The 26476-nt window shown below is 45.1% G+C and overlaps 1 protein-coding gene across 1 annotated transcript; it reads left to right on the top strand.

The window, feature by feature from the left end:
- The first annotated feature begins 373 nt into the window (after positions 1 to 373).
- On the top strand, positions 374 to 26268 carry LOC123188554 (protein GRIP). Its single transcript, XM_044600717.1, has 21 exons — positions 374 to 1091; positions 2019 to 2134; positions 2440 to 2609; positions 10242 to 10335; positions 10780 to 10866; positions 10963 to 11043; positions 11278 to 11403; positions 11924 to 12032; positions 12105 to 12184; positions 13454 to 13582; positions 13667 to 13767; positions 14775 to 14908; positions 14997 to 15094; positions 15179 to 15298; positions 19110 to 19137; positions 19271 to 19323; positions 21145 to 21216; positions 21301 to 21348; positions 24931 to 25036; positions 25116 to 25174; positions 25913 to 26268. The coding sequence occupies exons 1-21, from the start codon at positions 578 to 580 to the stop codon at positions 26021 to 26023; spliced, it is 2436 nt and encodes an 811-aa protein (XP_044456652.1). The 5' UTR covers positions 374 to 577; the 3' UTR covers positions 26024 to 26268.
- Positions 26269 to 26476: the final 208 nt, after the last annotated feature.

The raw sequence follows: 26476 nt of genomic DNA, 5'->3' as shown, positions 1-26476 counted from the left end.
TGATTGTAAGCCAACTCTTTATCCCATTCTTATTCAATACATGGAATTGTGTGAAGATTACCCCACTTGCGACTAAATCATCATGCGGTTATGTCTATAAGTCATGCCTCGACACGTGAGAGATATAACCACATCATGGATGTTACACCCATCTTCAACTTTCAAAAAGAAAAATAACCCACCTTCAAAAAGTGTTGCATCACACAGACTTGATTGGGCTCGATGCAGGCAACCAAACTCGCCCCTATGCGTGAGCCAGTCCGACGGTTTCCGAGGGCACCGTTGTGCATCTGGCGCGGTGGCGCCTGTCATTGCCCTTTTATTCACCACTCTCTTCTGGCCCCGGGGGGCCCCACACGTCAGCACCGTGGCGCGGCTGAGACTCCCATCTCCGTTCCAGGACAACACTTTCCTTCCCACAATCCCACTTCGCCACCAACGGCGAACCCGCCAATCTCCCCTGCCTCAACCGGGCCATTGGAGACCGGGGTTTCGCTTCGCTCGTAAACCCTAATCTAGTCCACCTTTCGCCAATCCAGTCCAGTACCTCGACGGTCAGCCTCTCCGATCCCACCCGATGCCCCGACCTCGACCCCGCGGGCGGGGCAAAACCAGATCCGGCTCGCAAAGGATGGATCCCGAAGAGGGCACCACACCACCGGCTCCGGAACAGGTGGCGTGTGATCCGTCGCAAGAAGAGAGTGCGGCGCCGGTGGTCGAAGAGAGGGCAGACACTGACGCGGTAGCGGGAGAAGACCAAGGGGCGAGTGAGAACGAGGCGGAACGGACACGCGAAGAGCTCGAGCGGACGGTCACGGAGCTCAGCATCCAGAACGAGTACCTCAAGTCCCAGATCGCCGGTGCTCAGCAGCTGGCGAATAGCGCCGAGGTGGGAATAGGCAGTGGGAGGGAAGACGAGGATGACTCCGAGCTCGTTAGGAGCTTGAAGGAGCAGGTCGAAAGGCTTAGCAAGGAGGTTCAAGAGCAAAAACAGACGCAGAAGGTTGCGGAGGCGGCCCTCGAGCACGTCAATATGTCCTACGCCGAGGCGGACGACAAGGTTCAGGAGCTCACGGCGAAGCTCAACCAAGGTTAGTTGCTACCCTCCCCGACGCTTTGATATTGGTCTGGTTGCGGAACTTGGAATGCCGTGGTTGATCGGCCCGATTCTTCTAGTTCTGTGGGCGAGCATTAAAACTGCCCACACATTCCGGCGCAGCTATGGCGGCCCACACGACCTTGTGGCAACTGCTCACCCCCACCCTGTGAGCGGGAATGCGTGTGTAATCAACTTTAGTTGCCATGTGTAATTAACTATAGTTGCCATGTCTGCCATGTATCATTAAATATAGTTGTCATGTGTAACTAATTGGAGTTGCCACGTGTGGTCAAACCATAGTTGCCATGTATGGTCAACTATAGTTGTCGTGTTTGATTAACTAGTTGCCACGTATGCACATTGTGTAACTAATTGGAGTTGCCACGTGTGGTTAAACCATAGTTTTCATGTATGGTCAACCATAGTTGCCGTGTGTGATTAACTACTTGCCAAATGTGCACAACTGTAGTTGCCATCTATCATGCGAGTGTCATGTGGGCGAAGAGCAGTTTCACCTACACGTTCGGGCGAGGAGCGCCCACACGTGGCACTAAATGATAACGCCCACATGACGCTGGGTGCTTACGTGGCTCTCGACCCAGATGGCAACTGCTTCAATATTCGTGCAAATGGATCGAACGGCATCGACTGCGTTTGGGCCATGTTGATAAGTGCCACACGTGTGGGCGTTATCATTTAGGCTAGTTTTTCCTGCTCCAGTTTTCCAAACTTGTTTAAACCATTTAGCTTGAGATTATTATGCTTCTCTGAATAATGGCAATATCGACTTCTGGACCTTTTTTGCTTGATCAGAATGCACCTTTTTATGTGTAATGTGGCCAGCGCTTTTTTGCTTCCTGTCGTTGCACATTTCCCTTTTTTATAGAATCCAAATCATCATTCATTCCCATGTATGTAGCTCAACTGAAGATTGAAAAAGAACTAAAGGAACGAGATGACAAATATGTTGAGTTGGATACTAAGTTCCAGAGGCTTCACAAGCGTGCGAAAAACCGTATACAAGATATACAGAAGGTAACCACTTCAAGCTTTCTGTACATTAACTTGAGAATAGTGGTTGCATCACTTTCTAAAATTTATGCATTCAGTTTGGAAATCACTCGATGTCTGCTCAAGAATTTGCGCGAGTTATAATTTTTGATTTTTTTAATGACGCCCCTGAAGAGATATATGGACTGGAATATCACCAAAGAACTCGCCATGGACAGGGGCATGGAAGTTAGCTATCCACGTGCTAGAACTATGAGTTGGTTTCGAGATAATATAACCATGAGTTGTTGTTTCTTGTTCATTCGTGACACGGTTTTCTTTCTTAACAGGAAAAAGATGATCTGGAAGCTCGGTTTAATGAGATTAATCAGAAGGCTATGGAAACTGCTTCTCTACAGCTAGCGGCACAACAGGAACTGGAACGTGCTCGTCACCAGGCTAGTGATGCTTTACGGGCAATGGATGCTGAAAGACAGCAACTGCGGACTGTGAACAACAAGTGAGTAATGTACTGGTCTCACTGTACAATGTTGTCGTGTACATGACTTAAGGTACAACGGTGCTAGCCGCCAGATGGAGAGGGGGCCATCTATTTAATGATGTACAATTTAGAATATATAGCTAGCTAAAGGGCAGAGATGTAGCAGGGATTTGAGGGACTTGGGTAATGTACTTGATCTATCTTTTGCTTAATCTCAGTCACAATATGGCAACCTCTTATACAGAGCCCCACTGCCTTAGAACCTCCTAACTACTGTAAATGCCTTTTCAACTTCTAGATATGAGGTTAGGAATGAGACCGAGTTGACCTACTGGCCCAGTTCACTCAACTGGGGGATCAGTTCCCACTCAATTTTTACTTCACTTTGTGCACAAAACTCTTAAATTAGTGAAGCAACTAATATGGGTGGATCAGCCCAACACGCCCAGCTTGCATCCGTAAACAAGACTAATAATGTTGCAACCTTTCTTATATAGAGCTGCCCCACCATAAACCAAGTAAAACCTCCCAACTACTAGAGATGCCATTCAACTGCTAGTTATAGGCACGACGAAACTTTGTTGACCTACTGGCCCAGCCACCACACTGGTGGATCAGTCGCCACCAATTTTTACTTTACTTTGTGAACAAACTCAGTGAAGAAATAATTAGCGCCCAACCCGCCCAGCTTGCGTAGTTAGATAAGATTCTATCTTTTAAAGAGTAAAATGCACTTGAGGTCGATAAGCTCACCTTCCAAATCTGCTGCTCTCCGCACCGCCACGATGTCAGGCACCAAGCAAGCCTGCACACGAGGTGATCCAGGGAAAGAGAAGCCACTGGTGAGAGTCCATTAATCTGTGGAGGTGGCGTGGCGATGTTTTCTGGCAGGCTGGATTTGGAGAAGAATTGGTCATTGGCGATGAGCGGGGCTACTCCCCTCTGTTGATGACAGTCTTGGATCCTTTGGTGCTTCCAAATTTGGTTGCTGCAGTCAATATCCTCTCCTACCCTGGATTTGGGAGGTTGGGTTGTCACCTACATCACGCAGCAAAACAAGAAAGGAACACGCTAGACTGATGGAGCAAGCAGCCTAGCTTACAGTTACTCCTTCCGTCCGACAATATAAGATTGTTTTGCAAACTATGTTAGCTTGCAAAATGATCTTATATTATGGGACGGAGGGAGTAGTGTTTAGTGGTGGTAATTGACATGATGGTAAACTGAGTCAATCTGGATTCAGATAAACGGTGTTAGGGAAGTAGCAACTTGTATTTCGGGGTGGCCCTAGGCCAGTATATATACACGTACAAGTGTGGTACAATATGCAGAAAACCCCTTACAAAAAAGGGCAACCCGGCGCACTTAACCCTGCTTGCGCAGGGTCTGGGGAAGAGTCTGACCACTTGGGGTCTTTAGCATGCAACTTTTCCCTACATTTCTGTAAGAGGCTGTTTCCAGGACTCGAACCTGTGACCTCATGGTCACAAGGCAACAGCTTCACAGTCAAAAAACCCTTTATAGAACGGGGAAAATACAAAAGGGTACACGACTAAATATATATAACTCTAACCCCCCTTGGAATTCATAGCGGAACAGGTTAAGGGGGTGATTGTTAGAGTTAACCTTGTTATTTAGTTTTCATCATATTTTGTTTCATGCATATAGTTGAGTCATGCCGCTAGGAGCTGTGGCTGTGTACGACGTCTGAGATGTGATTCACGGTACACATGCAAAGCTACTACTATTAGTTAGTTGCATGCATAGATTAGTTAGTGGCTTAGTGCATGCATGAGCTGTTTGTTGGGCAGCTGGGTCATACTAGATAAAGGAGAGAATCCAGGGATTAGTTAGCTGGACATGCTCGTACGTGGTATGGTGGCTGAGTGTGGCGGTTGGGATAGGCGTGCGTGTGGCCATCTCCTGTGTATATATGTTGCATTGAGTAAATGAAAGAGAGACCGAGTGGGCTGAGGGAAAAGATGTAGCGCCTATGCTCTCATCGGGAGATATAAGCAAAGCTAGCAGTCTCCAAGTGAGGTGTGTGCGTGTGTTCCCTGGTCACATGTGTTCTTGTGACAAACCATAGAAGAGAGAGCTTGAGGTAGAAGAAGAAGCGGCGCTGCAAGGAGAGGCGACGCCGACAAGAAAGACATTCTTAACATCAAGCTGAGTCACAGACCCATGGCGAATAGAGGCCACAACAAGAAGTGTGCGAACAGTGGTCATATGGGCCACATGAGAAGTCTCGTGCAATCACGACCATGCTCGCGCTGAAAGAACATGTAATGAACACTTAAGAGAATCATTAGAGCGAGTCTTAACCTTGTAGGCCCACTTACAAGTGATGGAATGAACATGTGAAAGAAGAGAAACAAAATCCCATGTAATGGTGCGCTCAATAGCATCAATCTCCTTGGCCATCGCAAACTGCCATTCGGGATGAACAACATCATGATAAGAAGTCTGCTCAAGAACAACAACGTTAGCGCTTGGAAAACTAAGGCGGTCTACATGCGGAAGCGGATGAGCACACAAGCGATAAGTTGGCTGAGACGAGGAAGAACAACATCACGATAAGAAGTCGGCTCAAGAACAGCAACGTTAGCGCTTCGAGGAAGATGGCACATTAGAAGTAGATGGCGCATAGACCTTGTCAGCTTCGGCCGTGCGCTGTCCACGGAAAAACCGCTCACACATATAGATCCAACCAAGAGGATCGACCGAACCATCATACATAGGGAAGTTGAGCTTGTGGAAGCGAACGCCAGAACCGGAACCTGAGCCGAGGTGATTGTTAGGTAGAGGCGGAAGGGAGGTGATGGGCGGGGTGGATCCATAGATGGGTTGTGTAGGGGGGTGCGGCCATAGCGGCGTATGAAATCGGTTCACGGGTGGAGACATGAAGGCGGTAGAGGTGGCGGTGAAAATCTGCTGCCGCTGGTGATGGTAGGGCGGCTGCAGGTAGGTGGGTGGCAACATTGGGGGTGGGATTTGGGCTGTAGGGTGAGGGTGCCAGGTGGCCCAGATTGATATTAGGGGTGGCTGTGGCGAGTAAGGAGATTGCTGTTGGTGGGAAAAGGGTGCTGGCGGCTGATGTTGGTTGGCAACAAAAGTGAGGGGGTGGTGGGGGTGGACAATCTGCCCGGCTGGTGGAAGTCCGATGGCGGCGATTTCTCCCGCTGGAGAAGGAGACACCAGAGGTGTTGGTGAGGGGGAGCACCATAGTCGAGTCATCATTGGGGAGGAGGGCCGGGCTTGCGGAGGTGGCGTCATGGGCGGCTGCTGCAGTCGTGGAATCTGGAGATGGGGGCACGACAGACAGCCGTTGCTTGAGTCCCGTCAAGAGCTGCACCATGTCGGCAAGGAGCGCCTGATCCTCCGCTCGTTGGATTGCTAAGGCCTCCAATTGCTTTGTGATGATGTTCATCAGCTCCACAACCTCGATCTCAATTTCATTGTCCGCCATCATAGATGGATCTGATACCAAATTGGAAGAACTAATACTGACCTAACCCTAATTACTGAAAAGTAGATAAAAGTAAACAACAAAGGGTCGACTCCTTAATATAATAGACAAGACTCTGGCCAACAAGCCGGAAATCTATTCAAACTCTAATAGAATCTCTAAACTGACAAGACTCTTTCCTAACATGGGCTGGTCCACATAACAATCTTGAGTCATATGGAAAGATGCTCTAATATCAAGAATCCACACATATGTACCTGCCTGTGTACAAGGTGGTCTCATAATGCCAGAAGAGTCGCTAGAAGAACGAGCAGAACTTGTCAATGGAGAATCGGAAGATGCAACTAGCATGCATCAAAGTCGCGCAACCTCCTGCTCAGTCAGGGGCTCATATGAGGATGTTGACGTAGAGGCACTTGATAATGGAGAGCCGGAGGCAGTCAGCTGGCCGCGAAGTCGCACAATCTTCTGCTCACTGAAGGACAGAACCGGCGTAGTCAACGTAGCAACATCAACAAAGGAGTGGCCACCGCCTCCTGTGGAGGCCGCTGGAGGAGGCGGTTTAGCATGACCAGTATCTTATGCAGAAGCCAGTGCATGAGACGAGGTCGCATGTAGACAAGCACCAAGGGCCAAGGGAAGGCGCGTGTGTGAGGCGTAGTCGATGGAGCGAGATGCACCAAAAATGCCGTTGAAGTCGCGAGAGGAGTCGAGGTAGAGCGACAATCACCATGTGTGGAGGTCGCAAAGAGCGACCACCATGACCTTATGTAGAAGTCGCTGTAGAGCGACTAGCACAACCTACGAAAGACGCCAAAGGGGACGACGTCACAGGCGGACAAGCACCAAGCATTGAGAGGCGGCGCATGTGCGAGACATGATTAGTGTAGGGAACACCGTCAAAAATCAGCGGGCAACAAGGAGGGAAACCGTGCCCAATGAAGACATTGCACCTTTTCTCTCTTCTCTCTTTTTACTTACTTTTATTTGTAATCAGTCGATCCAACCGAACAGAACACAATAGCCTGGGCAGACTGCTCGATGGAGGAGGACAGGCGGCGGCTGGCTGAACCGAAATAGGAAACAATCCGTGCACTTCGAATCAGACACTATACCATGAACAACAGTTAGTAGCAGCAGGTATTGGCTTGTAGCAACCAGTAGCATGGCCAGCAAGCCACAATAGAGCAGTAGCAGCCTGCGCCGTCGTACACGGGGCAGTAGCATGCATGCGGAAGCCGGCGGACGAGGCGAATGCACGGAACAACAGCCTCACACACGAGAAGCCGACGATGGACGACAGGATGCTGGCGGACCAGGTGAAGGCGACGGCAGATAGGCGAAGGGCGGGACGGCGGACGAGGTTGAGATCGGCGCATCGGCGGAGGACTATGCGGAGGCTGCAAACGTATGCGGAGAGAAGTGGTCAATCTAGCTGATTTAGGACAGTACGACGGTTGTGTCTTGGAGAAGGAAACGGGAAGGCATGGGCAAGAAGGCGGTGGCGTGAGAATTTGGATCGAGGGTAAGCAGTACAAGATCGACCAGAGACACGAGTTGTGACCTGGAAGGGAAAAAAACTAGGCTCTAATACCATGTTAGGGAAATAGCAACTTGTATTTCCAGGTGGCCATAGGCCAGTATATATAGAACGGGGAAAATACAAAGGGGTACACTGGTAAATATATATAACTCTTAACAAACAGAAACCACAGCTAGCTAATAAAACTTTCTAGTGCCTTAGCATGTAGAGGACGATGAAGCGGGGGAGCATGGCCTGAATGTCGAACAGGATGAGCTTGCCGCCACCTCGTAACTCTGTTTGCCGTCGGCGCTGCAGCGTGAGTCAGCATGCATGCTCTACGTGTCCTTGAAGCACGCCACTGTCTACTCCCAAAAGAGCTTCTGCTGGGACATGTACGCGCTGCATGACCGCTTGCAACGAGGCCACCCTTCTTCTCCTTTCGCCATGTAAACACAACACTTAGCTTCACCTGTCCTCCGCAATTCCATTTCGCCCAGCTCACCACTACTCGTCATTCTTCTCTAGCTCCCTATCACTTCCCATGGCTCCACGCTCTGCTCTCTGTTTTCAAGAAAACTGAATAGTCAATATGCACTCTATATCTGGTGCCATTTGCCACCTGACCCTGGCCCAGCAGGCCTCGTTATCATCGAGAGAACAGCAGGAGGTAGAGATGATTGCACGGAGCAACTGTACGACAATACAAGCACCGTGTCCTGTGATAAGATGGTCAGGGCAGGGAGAGAAGAACAGTGGCAGTGCATGCTGCGCAGGATGCACCGTGGGTGGAATATTTGGGACTAAAGTGGACCCCACACAGCTGGCAATATTTATGCACATACCATCTTGCAAAGTTAACAACACATTCCACTTTTGTTCTTGTGTGTGCGTTTGGGGAGGGGGGGGGGGGTATATTACGTGTCACATGTTCATATCTGGTACTCTTGCACAATCAGCCATTGTTCAAAATGTTGGCCGATTAATCCCTACTCGGTGGTGTTAAGGAGTATTAGTATTGGTCTAGGAGTCCTTATTAGTCTATGTTTAGTTTTCTTGCACCTCAAGTCACGTGTAATATATATATGCCCCTTGGGCCTTCAATAAAGTTAAGTTGCTTTCCTAACATGGTATTAGAGCTTTAGGTTTTTTTTTTCCGCACGCGCAACTCGTGCTGATCCGATCTAATCTTGCGCCTCCACCAACCCCCTCTTGGCCGGACGCTGCCTCCCCTCGCCATGCCGCCATCTTCCTCTGGACATCTCGCGCTGCCCTTCCTCCTTCACGTGCCTTGCCCGGGTCCTCCCTGGTCAATGCTGCCTCCAGATCAGGCTGGTTTGGCACCCTCCAGAGATCGGGTTGGATCAGTCAATACCGTTGCGCAGGATCCCATCGCCCTAAAGATCGCCGCCACCTCGGTCAACGTCGTCCCCGTGCAGGGCTCCTGTGCTCGCGCTGGCTGCTCTCCAAGTCTGCCACCGGGACGATCGGCCCTCCCGCGAAGACTGTCGCCGCCGCGTGACGACCACCATCCCGATTCATCAGCCGCTGCTTTCTGCACGCATTTTCCCGTGTGCAGCCGCTTCTCACTCGCGTGCGTCCGCTCATGCAGCCGTGCAGGTGTTCCTCTCCTGCTTTTGCTTCTGTGTGCGTGGCTGCTGCTATCTCCTACTATATTGGCTGCTGCTGCAGCATGCTTGTCTGCGCTGGCTGCTGCTAAACCTCGTAGCACTCATGCATCTCTGCTTGCTCCTCTTTGTCGGCATCTTACATGCACGACTTCCTTCATAATCTCTTTTGCTAACACAATGGCTTCGTCGTCTTCATCTAGTGTGTGCTTCCTAGCTTTCTAGTTTTTAGTTTATTTTCTGTTGCGTCCATCAAATCCGTTGATATTGTGTTTCTCATGTCATGTGAGTCCACCATACCTATGTCCGTCAGCCTTTTTCTGGCCATTGTCCTCTCTAGGATTTCTGTGGCCTCTCTTTGCATTGTTGATCTAAGCCCATTCTCTTGCCGCCGTGCTTCTTTCGCTATCGGTTTTCATGGGCCATGATTCTTTAAGCAATGCTTCATTCTCTTGATGTGCCATCTTCTTTCATCAACCCATCTTCTCTTGATACTTCTCTTGTATCTTCTATCGATGGGGTGTCTTCCTCTGATGTGCCATCTCTTCGTTATCCCCTTTGGTGACTCGACAGGTTTTGAAGACTCTTCATGCTACGACGACACTCTCAAGACGCGGATTTGGATTATCATTTTTTTAGTATCACACTTCTTCAAATGCAAGCTATTGCATACGCTTTGCATTCGAGGGGGGGGGGGGGGGGGGTGGTGGTGGTGTTAAGGAGTATTAGTATTGGTCTAGGAGTCCTTATTAGTCTATGTTTAGTTTTCTTGCACCTCAAGTCATGTGTAATATATATATGCCCCTTGGGCCTTCAATAAAGTTAAGTTGCTTTCCTAACAGGTGGGTCACTGAGTAGCCGACTAACTGTCCGATTCCCCTATTAATCCCCTACTCGCCAGCCAACCGAGCAGTTACCAGTAAATGATCTCCTTAATGTTGCAACCAACTCATCAAATCTCATGCTTATCTTCTGCAATAGGCATGCTAATTAAACAATATCTTTGTCTTACTACTATATGCAAATCATAGGTTAAGATGTAATTTTGACGAGACACGGCTTGCTTTGGAGGCCAGGAATAATGCCCTTGAGAAACTGCAACAGTCAATGCTTGAAAAAGAGCAGGTACGTACATGTATAAAAAGGGCTTAATAATTTCTCGTTGTTTGAATTGTGGGAAATGTGATCATGTTCTTAAAACAGAAGCGAACATAATCAGTCACATGATCTTGAAGGATAAAAGAGTTGCAGGGGTATACACTTCGAATTCTGAAAATCGTATTAGTACTTCATAGGAGTAAGTGCCAACTGCCAAGATCTCCTACAAAGGTGGAAATGGGGGATAGGTGATGCTGAATGCTGATCGAGTGAAAATAATTGCGTGTTTGGTTGTGTTGCTGAGATTTGTTTAGTTATTTCTCATACTCTGAGTATGCTGAAATAACCAAACAAGATATTAATGTATGCGTACCTTTGGATGTGTATGGTTGATGCTCATGATCGGAGTTAACAATAGTTATTCTGATGAGCTAAAATAATCTGAAGTGGACTAATGTGATGTCTATAAAGATGCTAGAACAAATCCAAAGATCAATGCAGTCTGCGGAAGAAAAGAGGCATGCATCAGTTTCAGAGCTTTCTGCTAAGCATCGCAAGGTAAGGAAAGAGAAGCAGGAAGGACATTTGTAAATGTGAATATGCAAAAGTATTAGTATTTAGGGTAATCCAATCTGGCTTCTTTCTTCTCTTAAGCAATTAGAGAGCTTGGAGGCACAGCTAGCTGAGGTTTCTGCAGAGAGGACAAAGGCATCCAAAACTATTCAATCACTGCAGGTATTAATTCGAGTGAAAAGTTATCTTTGTGCAGCATTGTATCATAGACTAAGTTATATCCTGTGTCTGCCACTTGAGTGTTTTCAAACATTACTGTTTTCTTATGTGATACGTTGTTGTCAAAGTATTCTCTAGCTGAAGAAGATAAGCCTCAACATGCTGGGAATAAGAGGTGGATTAAATAGAACATCCATTGTCTATTGGAATATTTGATTTATAGTTAAACTGTTCCAGATGGTACTCGCGGAGAAAGATTCAAAAATAACCGGAATTGAAGCAGCATCAACCGGTGAAGCTGCCCGGCTTAAAGCTACCTTGGAGGAGATTAAAGGCGAGCTTACTCATTTAAAGGACCAACATGTATGTCAGCCTATCTTGTACCAACTCTTCCCATTGATAGTTTTTAATATATTAGACACCAAACTTGTAGGTATCTTCAATATCAATAGCACATATGCTGATTATTATCTTGTGGAAACAGTGAGCATCCAGAAATTGTGGTAAAAATACTATTTATTCACATATGCTGATCATTTTTAGTGGTTAGCCTAAGTTCAAATTTTGAAACAGCTATAGTTCACAAGAACTTGCCATGTTACTTCATGTTCTGTCCATGTAACCTTGTTTCTGAGTATACCTACCTGCCTGGCTTGATTTAGTTTCTGTCTTGTAGATTAACTCACCCTATGAGTTTGTTCAATCAACTTATTAAAATGTCGAGTAGGTAGTATTTTTTGTCACCATGCATCAGTAGAATATTTTAGACTTTAGTTAACTTCCCCTTGAAACAGCTTTTACTGCTGTATGGTTAACACATTTTTTTATGATGTCTTGGAGTTGGAGGCACTAACCAAAATTGTCCCAACTGATAATCATTCAGGAAAAAGAAAGACAAAGCTGGGAAGCCGAATGTGAATCCCTTAGAGAAAAATTGGAAGCATTGGAAAGTGCGCGCTTTAGATCTGAGATAGAATCTGCCAAATTTAGAAGTAAGTCTGCCCCAAACTTTCTATTTTAATTTTGGAGTAATACATTTATACAGATATTTGGATATTCTGCAGATCAATTGGAATCAGAGTTGTCAACGCAAAATCAATTGCTTCAAAACAAAGATTCGGATCTAATTTCTGCGAAGGAGGAGGTGCATTTTATTTTAAATCTTATCTTATCCAAAAGTTTGTACCTGCACTGGAAGCTTTCTGTCCCTACTTCGTAGAAGTTAGGTACTGATAACACAGGTCCTACCTCCTGGCACCACCATTGGTTCTTAAGTCGGTGACAACATAATACTTTATCCGCTGTGGTTTGGATTTGCTGCGAAGGTCGTATGGGTAGTTTGGTAGAGGAGACAGACACCCAGTTTGGCGATATTTATAATAAGTTGGGGATGGAATATATAAGAGATTACTGTAGCGGAGACCCTGGCAGTATAATAAGTAGGAACCCAAATTCCCCACCCAAGTGAGCTAGGCTCACTTCTTTAGAAGAGATTTTTGGTGCTTGCCTTGTAATTATAATGCTGACTCTTTTGTATGGATATAGGATGCAACCAATACACTGGACTCTTTAACACGTTCAAACTTCTAAGATATGGATTCATAACACTGTAACTAATTGACTTTGTTCATATTCCAACCGGACTCGTCTTGGTTAACACTTCCTAACACGTGATGGTTGCACCAGTTAGCTCTGCATGTCTGGGTATTTTTCTTGATGGTATGTTCCATAGTTGACAGCTCTGATAGCCAGAGTATGAGTCCATAACAATATAATGCATTGTTGCCTCATGCATTGCAAGTTGGTTGTGTTCCAAATGGTGGACCTGAGGACTTTCCTAGGGTTGCGGTTTAGGATGGAGTACAGAGGCAGTAACACAATAAAATAAACATGGAGTTCCTCTGAACTCATCAGGTAAGTACTTAATTAATAGTATAAGCTGCAATATTTCTGTTTGGACCGAAGATGGCGACCTGTACCAGTTCTGCAGTTAAGAGGTCAGCCAAGAATAGCAGAGCTAGCCGGAGTATAGGGAGAAGCATGTTTGGATATGTGTTTACAAGGGTTTATTCACAGATAGGCTGGTAAAAAAAGGTAGCCGGAAAAGAGGTGAGTAGAAGTTGATGAAATGTCTGTCTAGTATAACTTTAATAGGTAACAAAACCTGACAGTGCCTTTACTATGAGAGATTGAACTAGTGAGGAACCACTGTGTCTATTTTCCTTAGTGTTCTGGTTATGCGATGATTCTTTTTAAGCCTAAAATGGCATAGGATATATTATTGACCCAGTTATTACGACACTGCCTTGTGTTTAAAAGCTTCACTGACTTGCAGATGCGAAGACATCATTTAAACATGCTGTAACTAGCACTTATGACAAGAACTCAAAATTTAGCATTTTAAACTTTGCAGATCAGTCGACTAGAAAGTGAGTTTTCCGCGTACAAGATCCGTGCACATGCACTTTTGCAAAGGAAGGATGCTGAGTTGAGCGCAGCTCAAAATTCAGATGTTCTTAAAGCACATGAAGAAGCAATAAGAGTATGTCATCAATTGTTTGGTAGATGTGTAATGTAACCAAATATGTCACAACTTATTTAATCAATCACCAGTGCTGTAATGTAGGAAGCTGAAAAGGAGGTGGCAGCTGCCTTAGAAGAACGAGATGAAGCGATCCAGGACCTTCAAGTTGCTCAATGCAGGCATAGTGAAGAGATTGAGGCAAGGTATATCAGCTTAACTTCGTTGATGTTCTTAAATTGAAATGACGTCCATAACTAAAATGGTTATGCTTCCGGAAATTCTTCCAAGATACTACTTGGTGGTTACTGAATTACTCTTTAGTGATCTAAAACGTCTTATATTTGTTTACAGAGGGAGTATTATTTAAAAAATGAACTAACTTCCTAGCCTGTGTATAGTAGTAGCCCACCTTGTTTGTAATACTACTAATTGTGACAAAAAAATCCGAATGGTATTCAGAGCACTACTAGAGTCGCTTGACTAATCTATGAGTCAGTACTTGGGTCTCAGCTGGACATCCTGACTCGACTGATTGGACTAGTCGAGAGTTGTTGACCTGTTGGCTGTTGCTGATTAGTCAAGTATAAGTAGTCGCTTGACATATTGTGCTGTGCACGGATAGAGTGTGTTCATGTCGGTCCGTGCCCACTCCGAAGGGGATACGCCTCCGATCGAGCCTAGGGGATCAAACCTAATGCGTTCAGTAGTATCTTGTAAGTAGCAGACTAGCAGTATGTAGAGATGAGCAGTATCTAGCATGTGCAGTGCGTACATGTACTCATATCAGCTGTGCGACATGTACTCATATCAGCTTCTTATGAAGTTATGATTCGCTTCTGGGTTCCGCTTGAGCATGTACTTTCTTACAAGTGCCTCTAATAATCTGATAGCAAGATGTTTTTTTAACGGAAATAGCAAGATGTTGTGCTTCTGGTTCAGTATGTAGCCATATACTGTTGTTCCCTCCTCCAGTTTTTTACTGTAAAAGACCAGCAGTGTGGTATTTGTATCAAGTATGGTCTTATGACTGGCAGTCGACCAGTTGAGATTGGTCATAGTAGTCATCATGAGTCGAGACTACTTTAGACACTTAGACCTGTCTGCCTTGGCACTACTCCTGTAAGCTGATGCACGGTGATACCATCAATTTATTTTCTGCAAGCAGTTTTTAGTTTGAGAAACATTTTACCTTTACTTAATTTCCTTCCAGGGATTTGGGTCTTGCGGAGTTGGACAAAAAACTGAAGAATGTCATGAAAAAATTAGATTATGTTACCTCTCAATTTCTCTCAGAAAAAGAATCATGGGAGAAAAAATTGGCAAGTGTAGAGGAAAGCTGGAGATGTAAGAGGACTTCAGTGTATTTTCAGAATTCTTTCCCTTTCTCTTTAATGAGGTTCGTTGAACAAATGTATGAACATGGATAATGCAGTAAAATGTGAGTCTATGAAGGGTCAAAGCAATGGCCATGTTGAAGACCACCTTCAGAAGAACCTAGGGGAATGGACACTGAAGTATGAGAAATTGAAGGTTGTTTCCTGCCCTGTGGCATGACTTGTATGACTGAATGTGGTCTTTCCATTCAGTATTTTAATATATTCTTGATTTTTTTAGGAAGAGCATGAATCGTTCCGTGATATTTCTGATAGAATGATTGAAGAGAAGGAACGGGAGATAGCTAAACTTCTCAATGCAAACAAGGATCTTCATCATTCTTTAGAGGCTAAAGCAGCAGTGAGTTATTCTATTAAGCCCATTCATTGCTACCTTTGTTTGCTATATTGAAGCAGGAAAAAGGGAATGAATGGTGGGCACTCCCTGTTATGTTTGTTCTCACATGTTTTTTCGTTTCTATGTACTTGTTGGAAATTCATGTGCAACAGCTAAGAAGGACCCACTGTTAGCTGGTGATTTGCATCATTCATAAAAAGTCCTTTTTACTCCCTTCAGAGTATCGATGTTGTTCGGATGACCCCAAACATTTTTTGGTTCACTTTCCTTGTCCCAAGTTTTATACCGTTCCCTTGACCTCTCATTTTGCATGTATTTTTCATGGCACCGTCTTTTGTCCATGTATCCATCCAAGGCTCAGCCTACAAACACCGTCTTTTGTCCATGCAGCTCAACGGCAGAAGTTCCTCTAAATCACACAAATGAACATATTAACCATCAGATTATGCCACACGAGATCCTAGCAATTGGATTTATTTTTCTTACTCTCTCTCTCTCTCTCTCTCTCTGTGATCGAGTGGAACCACATTCTGCTCTCTGATCTCGAGTTTGAGGAAAACCGGAGCCTTGCGCACCTTCATTGTTGCCTCCGATCGAGAAACTTCCCCATGAACCTAATCTGGTTGATGCCCACATTCCACAAACAGGTCTAGGTTCTCACAAAGAGGTCTAGTCTCTCAACTCGACCGTGTCCTTTCTGACGGAGCTGAAGCCGCCACATGGAGGAGAGTGACCATGTAACTGTGAAGTGAGATTGACGCCATCGTCGCCGGAGTCACAGCAGGTGTCTGTTTCAGGTGCACTGTTGGATGAGTGATGTGCGCACCAATGGCGTAGGTTTACTTGGGGCGACTCCAAGTGTTGAACAAAAGACAAGCACAGCCATTTGTTTTGACACAAGTATTCCAGAGACTTCACATTCTAAACTTTCGACTGTGCTACGGCTTGGCTCTTTCTGCTTTGAGGTTTCGCCGATGGAGCCGAAGAAGGACGCGGTGAAGCCAAACTTTAGAACCCCTCCAAAGTGCACTAATATTGGTAGTATTTCATGTCCGGTGAAGTACTTCCAGCGTGCAAGCAAATAAGGTGTTTTTTTGTTTTAAATTAGTCATGTGTGATCAGCGTGGCCGGATGATTAATTAGCTTCCTAATTAAAGAATACTAGAATACAAGGGTCCACATACAAGTCGTGCTAGTTTGTTTTTTTCTCTCTCTCCGAGATGTAGAAGGAGAGGATCGCCGTGTTTGTTTGAGATATCGAGTTGGTTACTAGTTTAGGCCCTTACGGCTGGTGTGACTAGGATATAAAAGGCAGCGTCGTCAGTTTTGTATGCAGATTAGTTTGGGAAGATTGATTTTCTTATCGAGAGTTACAAGAGAAAAGTCCCGGGTCGGGGGCGTCAATATTCTGAGTTTTTGCGATCCTTGATCAGGGATTGTTGCTGCTGCGCTGTCGTGATTAACCTTGGGTTAATTTCGATGCAAGTCTAATCCTTTGGTTTCATGCTATCTCCTTGATCCAAAGGCCAATTCTTCTTCTACGTCTGCTATCTATTTTTTATCCGACCGTCGTTGCCGCCGTTCTTTGTTGTTTTGCCACTACCGTGAAGGATCGGACCAACCAGCGACTCGTCGTCTAGTCGAGTCTTATCAATGAGGAATCGATGGAGATTCTGATGTTGGGCTTAATATTTCCTGGGATTGAAGGAGGTGGCTGGCTGCAAGTTTGAACCAGTGTTGCAGATCTGGCATGTGGCTGCCAACTCACCACTGGCGCCAGATCTGCAATGGGGATGGAGATGGTGCCGGTGGTGCGGGCTCCAGCAGTGCCGGAGCCAGCTGGTCTTTGGAGCTTGGGCAAGGCTTGTGGCTATGTCAGTGCACTTTTTCCAAGAAACACTATCTTCAACCTAGGTGATCATATGACTCAAATTCCGTGAAGTCACCAGCAACATGTTGAGATGCACCAGAGTCGAGCACCCACTCCGGATCAGTTCTGTGAGCAGCTATTGTGGCCTTTTCAGTGTTGCCTTAATTTGTACAGATAAAATGAGCCAAACTTGGAAGACTAGCGTCCTCCTGGCTATCATGTTGTTCGATCTCACATGTATCCTCTACTTCCTGCATCGCTTTGCCGAGGGGAAACAACAAAGCACACGTGTGCTGTCACATACTTGCTGCACATGTCCACAGCAAACCAACGCCATTCGCCATCGCCTCCTCTGCCTCGTGCAGCTCACACCCGCCTGGCACATGTGTCCTCTTCAGGTCATGGTCTCTTCCTAGCCTTTCATCTCCTACACGCCTTCCTCTTTCCTCCTCTGCGTCACATGAACATCCATCATCCAGCCGCACCGAATCCATGACCTCACCACCTGCCATCTTCCTCCCAGGCAGCCACACACAGCAGCTAGCCCTCCTCGAATAACTGCATGCAGCAGCAACACCTCCAACAGAAGCAGCAGCAACACAGGCACCACCAGCTCCTACTCTACACTTCAAGACAGCAGCAGCAGTAGTTCAGCCCTCAGGAGTGCAAACCAGCAGCAGCAGCAACAGAAACAGCAGCAGCTCCTCCTTTTTCTCTAATCAGCACAGCAGCAGCAGCAGCTCTTAGCAGATGCCCTCAGCAGCAGCAGAACCAGTCGCACTCAATCTTTCCTTCTCCACTGTTTTCTTCTCCCCTTCTCAGCAGCTCCAGCAGTTCCTCACACACACACCACCGCTCCAGCAACAAGAGTCAAACTCAAGCCACCGGAGAAGAGAAGAAGAGGAAGATGTCGGGCCACGGCCACCAGTGTTCCCCACAGCTCGCGTGCAGCCACGCCGTGCGCTCCTCACCAGCCGCCTGCCCGAGCTCGCCTGCTGCATGCCGCAGCTGCCCCGCCGTCGTGCAGGTCCGCCACCGCCTTCCCCCTTCCAGTAGGGCCCTGCTGTCGCCCGCGACTAGGCCGCCTCCTGGTCCGATACCATGTTAAGAGAGGAGGAGAGGCGTACCCCGTGGCTTCAGTGTGGTGTAGCGGCGTTTAGCTCCAGACAGGATCGAGTTCCTCTCCTTCTAGCTCGAATACCTCTCTGGGGTATGGACCTGGGCCTCTTGGGCCAACAGTGATGTGCCACACATTCAACAGTTTCAGTTTTGAAAAAAAAAGCTTGCAGAGGTGTTGTGCTTTGAATTTTGTATGGGGTTGCTGTTGAATTGTGCATACAAAGGAAAAGGAGCCGAGGGAAGACCAAGGGATTGATCTAACAAAATATACTGCCGAGCAAATAGTTCAGTGTGATGTGATTGAACTTCAACCATGGCCACCATCCTGCAGCTTGAGGACAAGCTGCTAGTCTGGAAAGGGTGTAGTGTTGTGGACACTAGTACGGTGGATGCGGCCAGCAAGAGGGCCAGGGATATTGCAGCAACAGCAGGTCATGTGCTGGGGAAGGAAAGGAGAAGAGTCCTTTAGGGAATGACATTGTATTAGGAAGTTTAGGACTAGGAGTCTAATTCATTAGAAGTCATATTGTGTTAGGAAAGGTCAGTGGCCTAAGCATCCACTATAAAAGGATGACATGTATCTAGGGTTAAGGCAAGCAAGAACAATCAATCTTATCTCTCCAGTTTATTCTCTTGTCCCAACCTATGTCTACCCAATTCGTCGCAGCCATGCCGTCTGGCTATCTTCAGCATGGTAGTTATCCCATTGTGAATCAAGTTCACAACAGTGAGAGTTTCCTTCTCATATTTCACATTGCAATTACTTGTGAATATATGGAGTTATGTTTTGAAACTGCTGATGAGAGTACTGTATTGATGCTACAGGTCAGCAAACGTGACAATCAAAGCCCAGGTAATTGGTTTTCTCAATACTATATCATTTTCTAATCTCCTTTGTTTTCCCCATCAGTTGAATGGTTAAAATTTGGCACTGTTAACTTTTTTTGCGGATGTTTTGGCACTGTTAACACTATTTGTATTTGCAGGATATGTTAAACAGGATGCACTAAGTATTGAATTGGCTGAGCAGCAAATTCTGGTAATGTTATGTTTCAAATAAACTATTCTCTTAAATGTTCAGTAGGAAATTGTTAGTAAAATGTTGCAAAAATCTAGTGGATATTATCAATTTCTAACCACTGTTCCTGTACTTGGCTATACGAGTGGATTCTCTACCCAGTGGGTAGCTAAGCACGACCTCTATATCATTGGATGTTCTCCATCTCACATTGGCAACTAACTACTTCAAGGTCTTGTTATTGGTCATGTGTGTGTGCCACGTGGCCACAGAGGTGGGGCAGATAGGTACTGTGAATAGCTGGTCATCAGCTGCAATTTGCATAAAAACGATCAACTAAAATGGCATCAAGGGAAAAATAGTCGAATAAAACTTTGTCAAGAATCTATCACACAGCTTAATCAAATTGGCTGAAGAATCCATCACATATTCACACACAGCTAATCCAATAAAACTATATTGAATTCATGCACTATCCAATTACTCCAAAAATCCAAACTGATAGAGAACGGCGGGCAATATATTTCAACACAAACCAGATCCACAGGAGCAGCCACGCAAGGGTTACCAGCATGGTTCCACAAGCTCAGCCCCTGCCCCCCTAGTCCAGGACTGCTGCTGAGCCTTCACTCACCAGGGCCTCATGTCAGGACTGTACCTGTCTCGACAAGGGCCTGATATATTAGTGCCGGTTCAGTTTGTCCAAGCACCTATCAGCCGTCGATCTACGATCTAACGGAAGCTTGAGCCGCGTACTCTCTCGACTTGGGCGGATGTTGGCTGCAGCTCGTTGGCTTTGTATGGCAGCTCAATATTCAAGTGGTCTGATCCGGTCCCCCCCTGGTGTTGGACCTCAGAACCTGTTGGAAAATGTCAGGTTAAAGGTTTGGCCCGTACCTCCCTGGTAGGGTAAAGGGTAACATTTAGGTTCTAGGTTCGGCCCTACCACCTGCAGCTTGTGCTGGGAGCACAATACACCAGTACAGCAGCTTTGTGCTAAAAAAGGGGAGTGCAACAACTAAATCATGACCTGGATTAAGGGCGAAAGACAAAACAAAGAAGGCCACAGGGCTAAAAGGGGCTTGTGCTGAATTTAGAAAACGAACACCTCATGGTCAATGGCATCTTTCTGCTCTTGGCTTGCCATTTGCATCCCGTGCCGGTCGATGTCAATAGCTATGGGAAAGACTTGCAGACCAGCGAGAGAGGAGAGGCGAATTGGAGAGGAACCAGCAGGTGGGCGTGTCGGTGGGAGAGAGGAGAGGCAGAGATGGTAGAGGAACCAGCGGGGACGTGCCGATGGGAGAGAGAAGAGGCAGATGGTAAAAAACCTGCAGGGGGTGTGCCAGTGTGCTTACTCCGGTGGCCGGCCGGCTACCTGCGATCTGCATCTTGCGACGGTGGCGGCGGCGGCTGTGTGTTGCGGATGTGTGTGTGTGGCTGGGTCATAAGGGTTAGTCCCTACTGGAACCTACTGGTTTTGCGAGCCAGAAGGTTACCCTATTGGTAACAAACCCAGGTGCAGCTCACCAGGGCCAATGGGCCGAACCAGACCACGTGAATCTTGAAAGGCAGCACCGATGCCATCTTCCTCTCCGGCTCACACGAGCTCCAGCAAACTCCCAAGAAACCGAAGTCCGAGCTAGTTACATGTATTTAATTGGACATTTGATCTGTAATTTTGCACCCTTGTGATGATGTCCTAGTGTTTTACCCATTCTTTCTTTTCAGTTACACATTCAAGTTATAACACCTCGCTAATCAACAATACTTTGATGAAAACGGGTAACAACGGGGATACGACATCTCACAGTTTTCAGCTTACAATTGTGTACATTTCAGCTTCTTGCACGGCAACAAGCACAAAGGGAAGAAGAATTGAGTCAGTCACATAGGCATATCTTGGCGCTTCAAGTCAGTTTCAGCTTAGCAGACATTTTCGGTGGTTCTGTTCTTTCATTTTTGGTGTGAACTAAATTTGTTCTTTGCATTGTTCAGCAAGAAGTTGAAGATCTTGAGCGTGAAAACCGTCTTCATGATCAACAGGTGACTTTGAATCTTTCCCTTTTCACACCTAAATTAGTTGTGTAGCTTTGATTGGATGTGCTGATTAATTTAAAAACACAAGATGATCATTCTAGTCATGGTATGTTAAATATGATTTAGTTTTGCAAATTGTGTACCGTATTTTCCAAATATAGTGTGGTATGTGTGTTGACTTTATTCATGGAGTAAAATCAGCAAAACTACATGTATAATGAACTGTCGCAAAACTGCGCATTGAAGGTTTCATTTCACTAAACTACACATGGATGGTGCCTGCTAGTGAGTGTATTGTCATCAGTCACGGGGTGGGCAGGGCAGGGCAGGAATTGAAATCAATTATCTACGACCATATTATAACATATAGTTTAAGGGGGAGGCAGCTCAGGCTTTCCATATAGTTTACGTGTGAGGCAGCTCAGGCTTTCAAGGAGAGGGTTACTATGGAGGACTCTTGGGAGGAAGGAGGAGATACAAACAATATGTCGATTAAGATGCCGACTTGCGTTTGGAAGGTGGCTTCAGAGGAGTTTGGGGTAACCAGGGGAAGTCAAAGCGAAGCTAAAGACACCTGGAGGTGGAACAATGATGTCCAGAAGGCTATTAAGGAGAAGAAAGATTGTTTCAGACACATATACCTGGATAGGAGTGCAGACAACATAGAGAAGCACAAGGCGGCAAAGAAGACCACAAAGCGAGCTCTGAGTGAAGCTAAGGGGTAGGGCATATGAGGACCTCTACCGACATTTAAACACGAGGGAGGGCGAAAGGGACATCTATAAGATGGCCAAGATCCGAGAAAGGAAGACGAGGGATGTCAAACAAGTCAAATGCATCGAGGATGGAGAAGATCGACTTCTGGTGAAGGACGAGGAGATCAAGAATAGATGGCGACAGTACTTTAACAAACTGTTCAGTGGAGAGACTGAGAGCTCCGCCATTGAGCTGGACTACTCCTTTGATGATACCAACATGCGGCGAATCTAGGGAGGCTTGAAAAAGGATTAAAGGAGGCAAGGCGATGGGTCATGATTGTATGCCAATTGAGGTGTGGAGATGCCTTGAATACAATTAATATGGCTAACTAAGCTTTTCAACCTCATTTGACAAACAAGATGCTCGAAGAATGGAGGCAGAGTATATTAGTACCAACCTTCAAGAATAAGGGGGGTGTTCAAAGTTGTGCTAATTACCATGGAATTAAGCTGCTGAGCCATACAATGAAGCTATGAGAGTCGTCGAGCACCGCTTAAGAAGAGGAGTGACCAAAAATCTGTTTGGTTTCATGCCTGGGAGGTTGACATGAAAGTCGTTTTGTTGGGAGATACAAGGAGCAAAAGAAGGACTGCATATGGTGTTCATTGACATGGAGAAGGCCCAAGGTAAGATACAGTGAAATGTCATGTGGTGGGCCTTGGACAAACACTCGTCAAAGTGTTCGAGCAAGTGATGGCGACAGTGATACTTACAAAGAGCATACTTTGTTGGTGAAGTCCCAACAAAGTGCATTACCTTCATCAAGGACATGTATGATAATGTTGTGACAAGTGTTCGAACAAGTGATGGCGACACTAATACTTACAAATTAGAATAGGACTTCACCAACGGTCAACTTTGAGCCCTTATCTTATTGCTTTGGTGATGGATGAGGTCACAAGGAATATACAAGGAGATACCCCATGGTGTATGCTCTTTGCGGATGACGTGGTTGCTAGTCGACGATAGTCGGACAAGGGTTATTAGAAAGTTAGAGCTATGGAGACAGACTTTGGAATTGAAAAGTTTTAGGCTTAGTAGAACTAAAACTGAGTACATGAGGTGCAGTTTCAGTACTACTAGGCACGAGAAGGAGGTTGGCCTTGATGGGCATGCGGTACCACAAAAGGACACCTTTTGATATTTGGGGTCATTGCTGCAGAAGGACGGTGATGTCGATGAAGATGTGAGCCATGGAATCAAAGCCAGATGGAGCTACTGGCGTCCTCTGTGACAAGAGAGCGCGACAAAAGCTAAAGGGCAGGTTCTATAGGATGGTGATTCGACCCGTGAATTTTATGGCGCAGAATGTTGGCCAACTAAAAGGCGACATGTCCAACAGTTAGATGTAGCAGATATGCGTATCCTGAGATGGATATGTGGCTTCACAAGAAAGGCCTGATCTGGAATGATGATATATGTGAGTTGGGACTTGGGGTAGCACCAATTGAAGAGGAATTTGTCCAACATTGTCTGAGTGGTTTGGGCATGTACAACACAGGCCTCCAGAAGCGCCGGTGCATAGAGGAAAGATAAAGTGTGCTGAAAATGTGAGGAGAGATCAGGTTAGAGACATGGGGGGAATCCGTTACGAGAGACTCGAGGGATTGAAATATCACCAAAGAACTAGCCTTGGACAGGGGTGAGTGGAAGTTAGTTATCCACAGGCCAGAACCATAACTAAGTTTCGAGATCTCATGGGTTTCAATTCTAGCCCACTCCAACTTGTTCGGAATTGAAAGGCTTTGGTGTTTGTATGTCATAACATACCACAGTTGATATAGAAAATAATGGTCTCATAAACAAAGTTTCTTCAATTCATGTCACAACTTTTTTGCGAGTTTGATTTAATTGTCAAACATTGCCTGTCTCCTAGTTAGCTGGAGTTCTGATTACTGCAATAATAAAACAAGCAGAATAAAAAGCACAATCAACATAATTGAGCTTGGCATGAATTAGCCTCAGGTGCAGGCAAAAGCCAAGTGGTTTTAGTTCTGTGGAATATGACCTTCAATAAGTAGTTTTCTGAATAAAATCTTCATTGTATACTTTTGTGACAGTTTTCCATTATATGTGTAGTTTTTTGTGGAATTGAATCATATTTTTATACTGCTGTTCCTAATTCTGAAGTACCACTCAAGCCTATTTGTCTCCAACAGTAGTTCTGCAGTAACTATTACTCAGTGTGCTGCACTCAAGTGATATGGAAGTCATGCTCCTATATTATCTGTTCCTTGATGCTGTTCTGGTCAAATTTTATTTATCTAACTAACCTTGCTGAAACTGATAGTGAAAATTTTGGTATTAACTGTTGTCACATTATTCGTGTTGTGATTAATTTTCGGGTCATTATTCTTTGTGATACATTCTTAGAAGTATGAAAGATGTCCTATTCTTATTTTATCACGTGAACATTGGAGTGCAGTAGGCTAATAGAAGCTTTGTCTCTAGGCCGTTAAGTTGCACAATATTCCTTGTTCTGTGGGATTCTCGTGGAATCCAGCGATGGGAGTCAGTGAAGTCATGAATATGTAACAACAGTTTATGTACATGTATTGTGTACTGTTTAATCATTTATAATTGATTGAACTAGACACATGCTTCCTGCATTTCACAAAATTATATTCATATAGTTTGTGCCCCCTTCCCCTTTTGCTATTCGGTCAATGCAGTGATGAGTTGAATAAAATACAGAACTAAGACCTTATATTTATCAAAAATATCTTTCACCCTTTTTGTGTTCCGATGAAATTTGTAATCTTTACATGACTTGTTATTGGTGCGAGGCCTTCAGTTGGATGCCTGATCTATTGAAATTCTGTATTTCAGGAAGCAATGTTGAAGGCTGAGCTTCGGAATATGGAGAGATCACAAAAGCGAGAAGGAGTAGATATGACATACCTAAAAAATGTGATCTTAAAGCTTCTTGAAACAGGTATCTGGAACTTTTTATTGCTTATTTTGCTGTTGATTGGCAGATGATATGAAACATCGACTTGGTATCTTTTACACAGGGGAGGTGGGGGCCTTGCTGCCTGTGGTTGCGATGCTACTACAGTTCAGCCCTGACGAGGTACTTGTGTACTAGTATATATAAAATGTTTTATCTTAGTGTCCTAGCTTGTAACCTCTGATATGGTGTTTAATTAGTACTCCTTCCGTCCCAAAATAAGTGTCTCAACTTTAGTACAACTTTGTACTAACTACAAGACACCTATTTTGGGACAGATGGAGTACAAATTAGCTCTAGAAGGCCTTAGATCCTATATTATTCTTTTTTTTGAGAATCGATCCTATATTATTCTAGCACATGGTTAAGTTACTCAAATATTAAGGTCACAGGGAAGTGTTTTATTCGGATAACACTGTTAAACATCATGTGACATGTCTATAGTGTAGAATTGGAGAGTACATTCTAGACTGGACAGTTATAATTCCTATAGCATAATATAGATATTAAAAGCCACACTTAGGAAAACCCCATCCTTCTCAAACTTGTACTCAGCATATAAGCATTAACTAACTGTCATTATGATTATGGTAGAGTTGTTCATCTAATCACCTTGAACAAGGACCTGGGTCTATCATCTATGGATTTCTGCTTCCATCCTGCTGTCATGGGTTCAGTTTTGGGAGTGTTTTTTTTTGTTGTTGTTACAAGAAGTACTAAGAATTTATCTTGCTTCCATGCCCGGTATAAGGTTTTCAATGATATTGTTATGGGTTGGAAATTCTCTGCAACAGGAATGACTGTTATAAGACTGATATTAAAATACCAATTATGCCAAGTTGACATTCTTAACCTTGGCAGCTCAATAAATGCCAACATGGCGTCCTCTCAAATGTCGCTTCCTTACCAGCTACAGCATTGTCAGATGGTGGATCGACACCAAATTCATTCTTTGGAAGATTCACATTCTAATACCGGTGCAAGATGTTGGTTTTGATTATCCATATTTTAGCAGAGGTAGATATTTACATTCATGGGGTGATCCAAAATCCCAGCGATTTTACTGATTGTGAAAGGTGACATTCTTTTGTTTGCATGCGTCTCATCTCTTCTTACCTTTCGTAAAGTAGTGTATATTATATAAATAGAAAACCATAACTATCTATATATGTACTTTCAATACAAGCATTCATTCTCAAAGGGAACATTATTTTTGATTTCTCGCTCTGGATATTTAGATTCAAAGACATTGCACTACGAGACGCCGACAGATCCTGGCTTAATTGTCTCTCCTCTAGTCTTGATCCCCTCTTGTAATGTACTCCCTCTGTCCCAATGTAAGACGTCTTACATTATGGGACGGAGGGAATACTTCCTTACAAAAACGTTTTATATTATGGGCCGGAGGGAGTAACAACTATGAGC

This window comes from Triticum aestivum, chromosome 2A (genome assembly GCF_018294505.1).
Source record: "Triticum aestivum cultivar Chinese Spring chromosome 2A, IWGSC CS RefSeq v2.1, whole genome shotgun sequence".
Classification (NCBI taxonomy): domain Eukaryota; kingdom Viridiplantae; phylum Streptophyta; class Magnoliopsida; order Poales; family Poaceae; genus Triticum; species Triticum aestivum.
The sequence above is the reverse complement of the archived record's forward strand: the minus strand, read 5'-3'. Positions and strand labels throughout refer to the sequence as shown.